Source organism: Phaseolus vulgaris, chromosome 8 (genome assembly GCF_051622355.1).
Source record: "Phaseolus vulgaris cultivar YP4 chromosome 8, ASM5162235v1, whole genome shotgun sequence".
Taxonomy (NCBI): domain Eukaryota; kingdom Viridiplantae; phylum Streptophyta; class Magnoliopsida; order Fabales; family Fabaceae; genus Phaseolus; species Phaseolus vulgaris.
Window position 1 is genome coordinate 17,221,104 of NC_143505.1, and position 13,754 is coordinate 17,234,857.

At 31.6% G+C, this 13,754-nt stretch overlaps 1 protein-coding gene across 1 annotated transcript; it reads right to left on the minus strand.

Moving 5' to 3' along the window:
- Positions 1–309: 309 nt before the first annotated feature.
- On the minus strand, positions 310–6,703 carry LOC137823697 (putative pectate lyase 8). The gene is made up of 7 exons (XM_068628923.2): positions 6,211–6,703; positions 6,018–6,080; positions 5,732–5,797; positions 2,227–2,869; positions 1,803–1,906; positions 1,174–1,312; positions 310–1,084 (listed from the first exon to the last, which is right to left on the minus strand). The coding sequence occupies exons 1-7, from the start codon at positions 6,327–6,329 to the stop codon at positions 863–865; spliced, it is 1,356 nt and encodes a 451-aa protein (XP_068485024.1). The 5' UTR covers positions 6,330–6,703; the 3' UTR covers positions 310–862.
- Between the last annotated feature and the right edge of the window lie 7,051 nt (positions 6,704–13,754).

Genomic DNA, 13,754 nt, shown 5'->3' on the forward strand with positions numbered 1-13,754 from the left:
TTGAAATATAGATTAAAGAATATTTTACATATTATATTGAATATTTAATTATTTAAGAAAGTTATTGTAGCATTTTTTTTTCTTTTAATGTAGTGAATATTGAGATTTAGTAAACATGTATTACTTATAATAATTTGTTTACTTGATGACATTAATTAGTGATTGAATCACAATATTTTTGGCTTATTTAAAGTGACCTACGTATTTTATAGGAAAGAGTAAAATTTATGGGGAAAACATTTAACCCCTAAACCATAGAAAACATAAAAAGTAATCTGAAAGGGACATGCATGCAGGAGATGAGAAAGGTAGTAGAAGATGATAATATTGTGATTTAAACAAATACACAACCAACTATTTGAGTAATACATTGATTTTTATCCCACCTTCCTTTTTGCCCATTTCATTGTGGACAAATGAAGCGTTTTACTAAATGAAGGACACAAACATAATGAAGGTTACAATGGAGGATAGATGAGAAGACAGAAAGAAACTAAGGGGGAGAGAGAGTAAATTTAGTTTCCCTTGGAAAATTATAGGGAAATCTCTCGGCCACAACTGATAATTCAGAAACTGGGAAATGCCTTTCAAGCAATCACTGTTATAAATTTGATAACAGTTGACATAAAATGTACAGTGTTCCCCCCGATATCTAACTAGTCAGAAGACAAACAACGGGTGTGATCACACTTGCTGCATCTGCAAACTCAATCATTACATCTATAACAACGCAATAATAAGAGGAAAAAGAATGAAAACTTTTCTTTCTTCCTTTACTTTATGCTTTTTATCTGCCTCATTTTGTTTTAAGTATTCTTGGGGTGTTTCAATTGGTTTTCCTTTGGTTGTAGTGTGTTTGATATTAACACATGTTACCCCTGCGACAGGTAAGAACACCAGCTCCAGAGGTAAGGGTACCAACCAAAGAAGATGATTTGGCCCCCAAACTTGAGGCTCTAGCATAGCTCGCTGCAGCTCCTGCTCCTGAAGAAGTGAAAAAGGCTCCATTCAGCAAAAGGTCTCCTTCAGATCTCCAATTCCAACTTTTCCATACGGATGAACCAGTATCTACTCTCTTTGTCACCTGTTCACATTGAATTTCCCATTTTTAATAAAAAAAGTTCATCATCATCATCGGCGGTAACACCATTACGTGGGTAGGCATTTTATTACCTCTTTGGCAAAAGGATTCACAGGAGCAAGGTATCTGTTGCCTTGGCTGTTAATTGTGGGCTCAGCACTGCCACCAATTGCATACATTACCCAGTGGGTATAGTCATTGTTAACCACGTGGAAATACCCGTGTCTGCATCTGCGTTATCCATAAACAATTCCTTGTTAACATATATAAATCCTCTGTCAGTAGATGTCCTTTTTAATTTACTAAACAACTTAATTAAGATTCAAAATGTATTTTAAGATCCAAAAATGCATTCTGGAATAATGTATTTTATAAATCTGAAGCAGAGCACCTTCAAATTACGGGTGCAATGGCCACTATTAAAACTTATTAAATTAAAATGGGCTTCCGATGACCCAACACAAAACATGATGCAGGCGGGCCCAAGAACCTCGTGAGATAAATGAAGAAGCCAAGGATGCAAACAGCGGACCCAACATCTCTCAAAAGGAAAAATAATAATATAATTTAATTGTGATAGTTGATTAGATAGAAAGTTATCCAATCATTGAGTTATAGAGTGGGAAATATCATAAAGTGATCTGTAATTGGATGGCAAAATTGAAAAGTAAAGGTCAAACAAAATTGATCTCTTCTTGGATGCTTAAAAGATGTTAGTTACCTGGGCATTCTTTGGATAAGTCCCTCCCCAAAATGGTTGTAAGCAATGGTCACTTGCATCTGCTTGTCGCGGACATAAGAGTCACTGTGACCCAGAAGCATGACCTGTATAATTTTAAAGGCAATTACAAGAAATTAGCATCACCAATATTTTAAGGAAAATGCTTGGTATTTTTACTAGGATACATAAAAATTTTGTCTTTTATAATTTTTAATATTTTAACTGATATCTTCCAACCCTGGTTAGCTAGATCTGTGTTTGAACTAAAAGGAAAGGTGGAAGAGACAAGCATTAAGTATTTATTTTGGTTTGGTTATAAATTATAATTTATTAAAAATGAAAGAAAAAAGAGAATGTGGTGGTATTAGTGTTTGTGTTAATAAATGAATGATGTGACATGTGGCAATGGAAAGTAGGGATATACCTCGTTGTGGTGGGTGAAGTAGTTGTTGGAGATGGTAATGGCAGTGGAACCCATAACGGCGTCGATAAGTCCATCAGCGCAAGTGGAGAGGGAGTTATGGTCGATCCAAATGTGGCTTGAACCAAAGATGGAGATGCCATCCCCGTCAGCCATCGTTCTCCATCCGTAGTGGGAGGGGGAACTGCGAACCATGGCGTTGCCCGTTTGCTTGCAGTCGTGAATGTGGAGGCCGTGGATGATGACGTTCGTGATGAACTGGACGGTAATGCAGGCGCCGTAGGCGATATGGACGTTGGCGCCGCGTCCGTCGATGGTCTTGAAGCTGTTCATTATCAGCTCCTGCTTCAGCGTGATCACCATGTCCCTCTTGAACACGATCCACAGGGGACGGTCCTGGATCACGGCGTGCCGGAGCGTCCCCGGTTTCGGGTTCACCGGGTCGTCGTCGTTCGGGTCCGACACAACATAGTAGCGGCCATCGCGCCCGCCGATCGCGTTGCGGCCGAAGCCGATGCCGCAGTTGGCGAGCCGCTTTCGCCGGAGGTACCACCGCTTGTCGCACCGCCAGCAGTCATCGATTGGGTTCCCCGTCCCGCATGAGAAGAAATTCAGATTCCTTCTAGCCGTCGAATTGCGTATGCTCCTGTTTTAAGTCATACATAAATTAAATTAAAAAGACACGTACGTTATAACTAAGGGAAAAGTTTCTTTACTCAGCTCGGAGTTTTCATCTATTCTTTTCAGAAGAAAATTCATCTTACTTCCTGGATTCGAAAAATGATTAGAGAGGCCTAGATCAGTACTTGTTTCTAGTCTTAACTACTGTTTAAGTTTATATTTTATAATTATTATACAAAAAGGTTAATAAGATTTTCTTGTGAATATAAAGGCTGAAGCAAGGAGATAGACAAAGGACAAATAAATAGAGAAAGAAACTGACAAAAGGACATGATAAAAAAATAAAAAGAAAGTGAGAAAAGAGAGTAGAAGTGTGATCAAATAAAAAAGTTATGAATATGACGTGTTTTTTTTATTCACGTCAGACAATTTGATATCGATGAATATGGATATTTTGAACTGTGTACATCCATATGCTCTTATATTACATGATTGGTATCTAGAGCAACACTTGTATAAGAGTTGTAGCATGTTAGTAAAAAAACAAAAATATTTGTTAGAGTTGATAAATAATTTGTGATATGATAGACGTGATGAAATGAAAGAATGAATTGAAAATTAAAAGGAGTTAATGATAAACAGTTTAATATGCAAGTGGGAATGAATATATGATTGATATTTATGCATGGGTGGGGTGAGTCGGTCATGTGGGTCTACAGGGATAGAATGATACGGTGCATACGGAAAATCGGGGGTTGGAATCAAGCATAATTTATCTGGTAGAAATAAATGTGAAGGTGGGGGAGATCTAGTTTCTGCTTAGTACTTTAGGGTGTCGGTGGCGAAAAGCGTTATTATTAATTTCCTAAATGATGGTCATTTAATAAGCTCATGGAGGTCTCATTGAATAGCATAATGTGTCAGACAGACAGCAGATGCAGGATCGGCCAAAATACAACTATGACTAGAAAGTATTACGGTGGAACCAGATCTGATCTGCATTTTGGAGCCATTTCTTGCAGACAGGCTGGAGAGAGGAACATCATTCATGTGCATTACCCCACCCTGTTCCAAGATGTGGGAGTGGGAGCTGCATAAGTTCCCAACACTCTGAATTCAACTTTGTATATTTTGTTCTACTGCCAGAGATCTAAAGAGGGCAAATGCAATCAATGATGCACAAAACAGTCCTCATCTACTCATATGAGACTCTACGTAGGACCAAATCATCATTTGGAATGGTTGATGCATTATTTTATCCAAATCAATAGGAGAATGCAAAGTGACTCTAATGATTCTCATTTTGGTTTTCATCATGTTTAAAACTATAAATCCATGTGAGTAAAAATAACACCCTAACCAGCTTTACTCCTTACAATATATCAAGACTTTCCTGTAGGTCATATATTAGATATTAAGAAGGGAATTTATGCTATAGTTATATGATTAAAATAGTCTTGTTTGCCGAATCAAGATGAAAATAACTCTCACCTACTGTCTACTAGTGAATGTGATTTGGGAAGCAATTAAGGGGACCATTAGTCAAAAAATGTGAAGAAGAAATGAAATGACAGGTATACCCAAGGCTCAATGACTTAATGATGTCATTAGTAATGAAACTTGGACTTTAGGTACAAAAAGGTGTTTGTACTTGAAAAGCAATTTTAGGATAAGGAAAATAAAAAAAGACAAGAAAATTATATGAACGAAATGGTCGGATCTCGAGACACTGGCATGTGGTTAAGCTGGCAAATGGAATATAAACGCTTCAATTTTTAAGAGATCTCATCTGCATAGAACATGGGGTTGATTCCTTAGAACCGTGTAAGGGAACTTCAGAACGTGAAGAATTAATTAAAGCATGAACTACATTTATCAATTGTGAAAAAAAAGAAAGAATTTTGAAAACTAATGGCACCGTGACTAAAGGGAATAACAACCCTGCTCAATACGTCAGTGTGTGAAAGGCATCGAAGAATAAGCTCACAAATCTTGGAATCAAATACTATTATTTTTTCTCGTTTTCTTTACATATGATCCTAAACTATTGTGTGATAAAACTATACACTTAAACTTTTCCTACAGGTGACAATTTCGAGCATTAAAGACTTATCTTCTGATATAGTTCACATAATATTTTGCTCAACTCATATAAGAGTCAAAACACTAACACTTTAGTACTAAAATATAATCTTTCAAAAGAAACAATAGGTCATTCCCAATCAATTATTAGCTTAGAACTTTTCAGGAGATTTTGTTTTGCAGAGGTGATATTTTTTCCAACAAGGAAATTTGCTCTAAAATCCCTTTGGCATTTGTTATGATGTGGATATCTTACCCTGTACTAAACAGGCATAGATTTGGGGTAACCCCAATAATGGAAAGCCGTTGGGATACCCTCTTAATTATCAAAAGAATAACACATATATAGCTTGTAGCTTTCAAATAAAACATAGATAAGTTAACCACTTTGACAGAGTTTTCTTAAAGGAAAAATTCGCTAAAAAGGAATGAAAAGGTTATTATCCAATATTATTATTCCAAGAGGAGGATTCACGAGAACTAATCAAGGGTATGTGTTTTTCTTCTTTGGTCCTGTATCTCAATAATTATTACTACATTAATAACTAAAGCCAAGTGGGTTTGCCATGCTGATTCTCTGTTGATCCTTATATTCTGTTAAATGATCATGTGAGCCCTCTTCTCTAAGCAAATAAAAAATTGTAAACAGTTAAACTAATCTGCGAAGCACATGACCTACGATGAGATGAGATATAAAGCAACCAATAATATTACTAGAAAACAAAAGCAAAAATTTATATAATAAAAATGAATTAACACACAGAAACTGAGGAAAAAGAGAAACAGACAGAGAAAGAAATATTACTCATCAACCATAGAAGCAATCTCCTCTGGATTATCAACTGCATGTTCATTCAAAGCATCCTCCAACCTGAAAATAAACTAAAATAAATCAACTACACTCCACAAATAGCAGAACAGCTAAAACGACACCGTTTAAATTATAACCAAATAAACTCCTCAACAGAATTAATCAACGGCTCAGATTGGTTCTCTTCCGACGGCTCTCATTTTCCCGATTCCACGTGGACGGCCAGATTGTAAAACCCACACCGTCAGTAAATCGTAGAAGCAGCAAACAAAACACTAACCTTTCTGCCATCGACGAATTCTTCAAGCTCTGAACTCGCAACTCCTTATCTCCAACCACATCCCTGTTCAGTCCGGAAAAAAGCATTTCTGAAATCAGACTCTAGAAAACAAATAATCTAAAACAAAAAAAAATGGATAGAATTTGAAGAGGGAAGAAGGTAGAAGCTTGAAGCATTTCTTTGGCTGAGATACCTTGATTCTGTAGCTTTGTCTTTGGTGACCTCATTTTGATTGAGTGCGTTGGTGGCAGCAGAAAGCGTCAGCGCAAGCAGAACGGTGAGAGTGAAGAGTGTGAGAGACAACTGCTTCATTGCTCAGCTGCGTGGTTTTGGAAGTTTCTCTGAACACAAATTACTGTACCTTGTTGTTGGTTGTTAATGTTGTGAGAGGGAGGAGTAGGAGGAGAGAAAAAGGATGGAGCCAGAGAGGAAGGTGAGGGAGAGGGGGTTTAAATAGCAAGGCACGTACATGGGAAGAGAAAGAGAAGGGAGTGGGAGAGACTCTTAACCAGGGTTAAGTTAATCAGGGGAATGAGTAACTAGGAGTAACTAACTTACCACCGCTCTAACTGCCATTAACTACTTTGCTTCTCTCTCTTTCTTCTTTTCCCACCTCGCATCTCTCTCCTCTCTTTCTCATTACGCAATCAATACTCGTCTACACCATTGCTCACAAACCAAACTATATTTTTCATATATCTCTGTTCTAATTTATGAACCATTTTTATTTTATGTTTAACTTTTCTTATTAAGAAAAACAATTATTTGCCTATTCAAACAAGAAAAATTATATGTTAATACTCCACTAATGATTTCACAACCTATTTTTAAAAGTAATATAGTCATTAAGAAAATAAACTTTTATATTTATAAAAAAAAAAAAAGATGATGAAAGTTTATGTCTCACCCTTTAAACAATGTACAGCATGATATTGATTTTTTGAATAATTTGTTTTGATAATTATGTCTTATTTGTTTTATCCATATATATAATTGAAAAAATTAAAAAAAGTGTATTAATTGTGAAAGATATTTTTCATTTATATTTTATTTTAAAAAATTATACTAACCTTTTCAAATTTAAAAAATACCGTACTAAAAATAACATGTTATTTTTAATTTTTTCAGAAACACATAAATATTGAAAAAAATTATTAAATCTATGTTAATATTTATTATTTAAATCATTTTCATTCTTAAATAAAAAATATACAATACCATGCATATTCAACATGATTTATAATTAGTTGATATTCTATTATTATAAGAAAATATAATGTGAGATTAACCTCTTTATTTATATTAGTGGAAATGTAAGTCCCTATGAATATGTGTATCTAATTTTTTAGGATAATAAAAAATAAAAATATATTTATAATATTTATTAAATAAAAAGTTATTATTAAAATTTATATTGAAATTATAAAAAGATCAATGTAAAAATTATAAAAATAAATATTTTTTATTAACTTTGATAATGTTGTAATGCAAAAGCTATTTGTGATAGGTAGTCTATTTTACAAATAACAAAATCAATAAAATAGGTTGTGTTTATGAGGATAAAATTGATAAGAGAATATATACATTAAAAAGGTCAGTAAAAGAATTCTCTTTTATTAATATTTATATGATAATCATATCAATTGTTTTTATGGAAAGAGTTAATATCTTTTATTTATAAAAATCGAAAACAGATATTAAAAAATTTACAGTGATTCATACATTATTTAACAGGATTGCCTCTTTAATTGTCAAATTCTTTCATAGAAGTGTCTCATTCTGTATCAACTTTTATGTTCAATTGGGTGTTACTTGAATGGTATAACAATGATTGAATTAACATGGTTTTAGTGCTTCTAAAACGATAGTGTTTGATTTAGTTCTTAAAATAAATTATATTTTTAAATATTTTATTTATTGAAATATATTATCTCTTGTTTATTTAATAATGTAAAATTGAAATTCATAATTAAAAAAAAAAGAGCAAATTTTGGCATGTGAGTGGCTAAAGATAAGAAAGGGGCGTCCTGAAAGTTTAGGTAAGTGTACGAATTGTCTCATTATTAAGCAACGTGCCATGTTCTTTTTTTCTATTTCACAAGAACAATCAAGTCAAATATAACACCCTGTCAACTGACACGTGTCCTTTTCCGGATACGCTTTCTCTCTAAAATCTCAAACTTCAATGCATTTTCGGACTTGGATCTCCGTTTTTTCCGGTTCATGTCCAAAATCTAAATTAACAAGAGTTTGCATTTGCATAGTTGGATTCATTTAGTTTAGGGTTAAGCCACTATGATTGAGTTAGTGATGGGATTTAAATATTTTTAATTATGCCATGCATATAAATATTATTTTTTTCATCATTATGAAAAAAAGTTGTTATTTATTTCAGAATTTATTATTATGGTTTCTTGTACAATCATTTATATCATCATAGTTTCAATTTATAGCAATGATTTGGGTCTTGTTTTATACGAAACTTGGAGGAAATGTCGCACATTATAATTTTTTTCTTATTAAATAGACAAATTTTATAATTATCAATTTTTTTTCTATTTATAAGTTTAAAAAAAACTTAGGTTTAATTTTTTTTAGAGATAATATATGGAACGAAATTTTACTATGTACAATGCATCTCTCAATCTGTTATATTTAGTATACATTTAAATAACATGTTTACATGAACGGTCTCTTGAATTTTGTGTGAAGATTAAGGTTATTTGATCACTTCATATTCGATTATATATATATATATATTTTACTTATTAAACGTGTAGTCAATTATATAAAGAAATATTATCACTAAAAAAATCATTAAATAAAAAATAAATTTAAAAATTAAAAATAATTAGTAACTATATTAATTAAATTAAATATTAATTTAGACACTGAAAAATATTTCAATCTACAATAATTTCTATTATTAATAAAAAATTATAAAATCATTTTTAAATTGATATTTAAATTAGCTATCCAGATTTTGGCTACTAATATTTTAGATTATAAATTAATTTCTAAAAGACTAATAGAGAATAATTTAGAATATAAAGTAATAAATAACTAAAATCTTAGTAGCTAATAGTTAAATACTAATTTAGATATTATTTTATAAGTTTTTATTAATAATAGAAATTATTTTAGATATCAATGTTTTTTTTTAATTTATAAAATGGTTTTTAATTTAGTCAAAAAGTAATTAATTATTTTGATATCTAAAATTAGTTTTTATTTGATGATTTTTTTGTACGGATATAAAATCTTAACTAAAAAACTTAAAACTTAGAACTAATTGTTTATATAATGGTATTCTCTTCTCTTTTATATATATATATATATATATATATATATATATATATTTTATTCGTTTTTTAATTAGTGGAACATTTACACCTATTTTGTTTGGCTTGAATAAAATCATGTACTAATTAAATCCACGAAATCAATCGAATAAAATGAAAAATTATTCATTTTATTTTTATTAAATTATAAATTTGAGATATTATTTATCATTTTAGAATTTTAAAAGCTTTTTATAGCTTAAATAAATTTAGTCACACATCTTCTCTCTTCAATTTTTTTTTCTAAGAAAATGTTGTAGACGCAAATAAAAAAAGTGTATATTAATTTTTTATTGTTGATAAAAAAAAGTGTATATAATTAGAAATGTTTGTATAATTTTAAATATTTATCGGAAGACAAAAATAAATATGTTGTTATTAGTTTTTTTCTAGTTCATAAATGGGTTTAAAGAAATCCTTTTTATTTATGAACACATGTTTAGTTATCAAAATCTAAGTGTATGTGTTTTTTTTCAGATGTAACAGTTGTGCTCCATCAAAAATGAATGAAATGGTATAAAACATGGAATATTAAAAAATAAATTTTAAATTTAATTTAATTTTATAAAACTGATTTAGAAGATGATATTTAACTTCACTTGTATATATCTTTAATCAATTTCAATCATAAATACAAAAATCATGCAAAATAAGTAAAAGATTTTTCATTTTCTTTTATGAACTTGTAGCTAGAGGTAGCTATGTAGGAAAAAAAGAAAAGCAGAAACGCATGTTTTTCTTTTGAGCGATGAAACTCAACTTTATTGCTACACAAGGCATGCTCAATAGACCAACACGAGGCACTAGCTAGATGCATCAACAAAACACATGCAAGTGCAAAAGATGCCACACACTATAGGTAAATTCTACAAACAAATTCACACAATTAACAAGTGCAAATACTCTAAGATATCGTGAATGAAAATGTGAATGTTCATTCAGTGAAGATGACATTGTTGTAGTGCTTTTGCTTAGATAGCAAAGAAGGGGGTGGTTGGTTTGAAACTCTTAGCTTTGATTCAATTAAAAGTATATTTGGTCTTGGATTACTTTTTAGTTATCATCAACTACTTTCTTTTATTTTGAATGGTGTCTTAATCATTTGGTTTGTATGAAGTTGGTTAAGTAATGTAGTTTTGTCGGGTAGTTCTAGAGTTGGTTTGTGAGGTTTGTGAGATCTCCCTCAAGTGGTTCATATTTAATTTATTATTTATTATTTGATAAAAAAAAGTTGTACATCTAATTTAAGCAGACTTTTAATTAGTACAAAAAAAGCATCATGTTAAAACAGCCATGATCACTCTTACAAGGTTTCTCGATCCAAAAGGTTACAACCTCTTAAGTGTTTATTTTCCAGGAAACATTCTACAGAGGATGCTTAATTCCAGTTAATTTAGTTTTGTTTTCCTTCATTCCCTTCTCTATAATTTTCGTCTTTACACTTTTATGACTCTAATTTATTGGTTTTAATTTTCGTGATGTGCAATTGATGGTAAAGCAAATTCTGTAGTGCATGTTGTATTAGATATTTGCAAAAGAATCATGAAATCTATAGTTAAATATAAGTTACATGCATTTTGACTCATTTATGTTTATCCTACAAGTTTCATTGTTTTTAGTTATGAGGTAGGTGAAGGTGAAAAAATATATGAGAATGTTTATTAGAATCGATAATCTCACAGATCAATTTAATTTAATCAAATTTAAATAAATTGTGTTGAAATCTTTTTATGATTGATATGAGACAATTTTCAATAAATTCACAATATGTGATTTATGAATATTGTGTTAGAATGTGTGGCCAAAATAAGAAGGGGTGAATTATTTTCACAAGATTTTTGCAAAGATTGGAAGTAGAGTGAAAAATTCTAAAAAAAATAACCAATTGATTTTCTATTCAACTGGATAAAATTTTAGATTTATAATTCATTATAAAAAAATCAACCAATTGTTAACAACTGATTGTTTATGCCAAAAAACAAAGAACAAATTGCAAACTAGTGTATAAGAGAAGGGATAGAGAGATTCACACACAAATATTTATATTGGTTCACTCTTAACCAAGAGCTACATCCAATCCTTAGCTAACCACTAAGAATTCACTACGCAATCAAAAACTAGATTACAAAACACACCAAGAATGTTGATCTTGAACCCCTCAAGAACAAACAACACTCATTAGCAACACATCAGTTTCTAGAAACCCTTTCTGAAGCTGACTTACACAGAATTATAGTATTCAAAGAAGGAAATAGAATACACCTGGGCTTTACAAAGCAGTAGTACAAATGAATAGAAAACTCAGTTCCTATTTCACACAGAAGTAATGATCCAAAGGCTCTTGATTCTCTTGAAAATGTTTTTAATAAACTCTATTTCTTTGGTACTTGAAAAAATCACAAAACAGTCTTTATATAGACTCAAAGAAGTGGTTAAAACTGTTAGATCATTAATTAAAAGCTTTATATAGACTCAAAGAAGTGGTTAAAACTGTTAGATCATTAATTAAAAGCAGTTAGAAACATTTAAAAATAGTTTGGAATTCATAACAGAATTTTGTTAGAAAAACAATTGATTATTTTGTAAAAACAACTAATTGATTTATTTTTCTGTTAAGAATTTCATATAAAGCCAGTTGTTTTATCGAATAACCAACTGTTTTTTTTACAGAAAAGACAAAAGAAAGCAAAGCTTTTTCAAAACCGTTGAAAAACACTAAGTAGCAAACAATCAGTTGTAATCAATTAGATAAAAAAACTTGTTGTAGTCACAAGATAAAAAAACCAGTTGTTTGACATTCCTTGTTGTGGTAGAAAATACACTTGGTACAGACCTAATGGTAAGGCAAAGAGTAGGATAAACATAATCCTTGTTTCTATGGAGTGCCTTCATTTTTGGATTGGATGTAAGCAACACGTCTTAGGATGCCTTGTTTCAGACCGTTGTGCTTTGGTGTTGAAATCTCACATAATGGATTGCGAATCTGAGCCTTTCAGGTTTTTGGATATGTGGTAGGAAGATAAGAGATTTAGTGTTTTTGTCAAAGAAAAATGGGACAATTATGTAGTGTGGGGTAACCAAGTGCAGAAACTTAAGAACAAATTAAAAATGCTCATAAGTGATTTGAGAGTGTGGAACAAAGAAGTGTTTGGCTACACTAAGTGTTTAAGGTTGGAACTTATTAACAAATTATAGGGGCTAGATTAGTTGGATCACGATAACAACCTTCATTACAGCGCGATTAACGATCGTAGGGACATTCTGATCCAGTTACACATTCTTTGTATGAAAAATGAGTTTCTACTCTAACAAAGGTTCAATATCCTTTGGTTCAAGCATGGTGACTCTAATTCCAAGTATTTTCATGTCATGATAAAATGGAGAAGATTAAAAAATGAGTTAAAAGGGGTGTTCTGCCAGGATAAGTGGATCGAAGAGCTAAGATTGGTAAAAGAAGAGCTTTTCAAGTTCTTCTCAAATAGAATGTCATCAGTGGAAGATAATGGGGTTAGATTGGTCACCCCTTTTGAGGAAACAGAGGTGAATTGGGGGGGGGGGGGGATGTAAAAGTCCCAACCCTGACAGTGTAAGTTTTAACTTCATTAAGAGCCATTGGCATATCTTAAAAAAGGATTTCACTGAGGAAGTACAAGTTTTTCACTCTACGGGAATCTTACCAAAAGGATGTAATTCATTCTTCATCACTTTCATTGCTAAATCATCTAACCCTCAATATGTTGATGAGTACAAACCTCTAGTAGGTTGTATTTACAAGGCTATATCAAATTTTTTGTCTATCAGAATCAAGAAAGACTTGGAGAAGGTGATTGATAGTTCACAATATGCTTTTTTATCGCAAAAGGGGATTGTTGGATAATGTGTTACATGCAAATGAGGCTATAGATGAACTAAAAAGGAAGAAAAGGAGTGAGGTAATTCTGAAGATTGATTTTGTAAAAGCTTATGACTTAGTTAGTTGGAATTTCCTGTTCTATATGATGGAAAGGATGGGCTTCTGCAATATATGGATACAATGGATTAAAGCAAGTTTGGAGTTCTTGTCCATCTTAGTGTTAGTTAATGGAAGCCCTACTAAAGAGTTTAAACCTTCCAGAGGTCTCAGACAAAAGGGACCCAGTCGCTTCGTTCCTTTTCTTAATAGTGGCTCAAGGTTTATTAGAACTAGTAAATCAAGCGGCTAGAAAGAATCTCTTCTCAAATTTGAAAGTTGGGGAATATGAAGTGGAAGTGAATTTACTTCAGTTTGTTGATGACACCTTGTTCCTGTGTGAACTTAATATCCAAAATATTCTAACTATTAAAGTTATGCTTAGGTGTTTTGAAATCGGGTTTGGATTAAGAGTTAACTTCCATAAAAGCAAAATTGGTGCAGTGG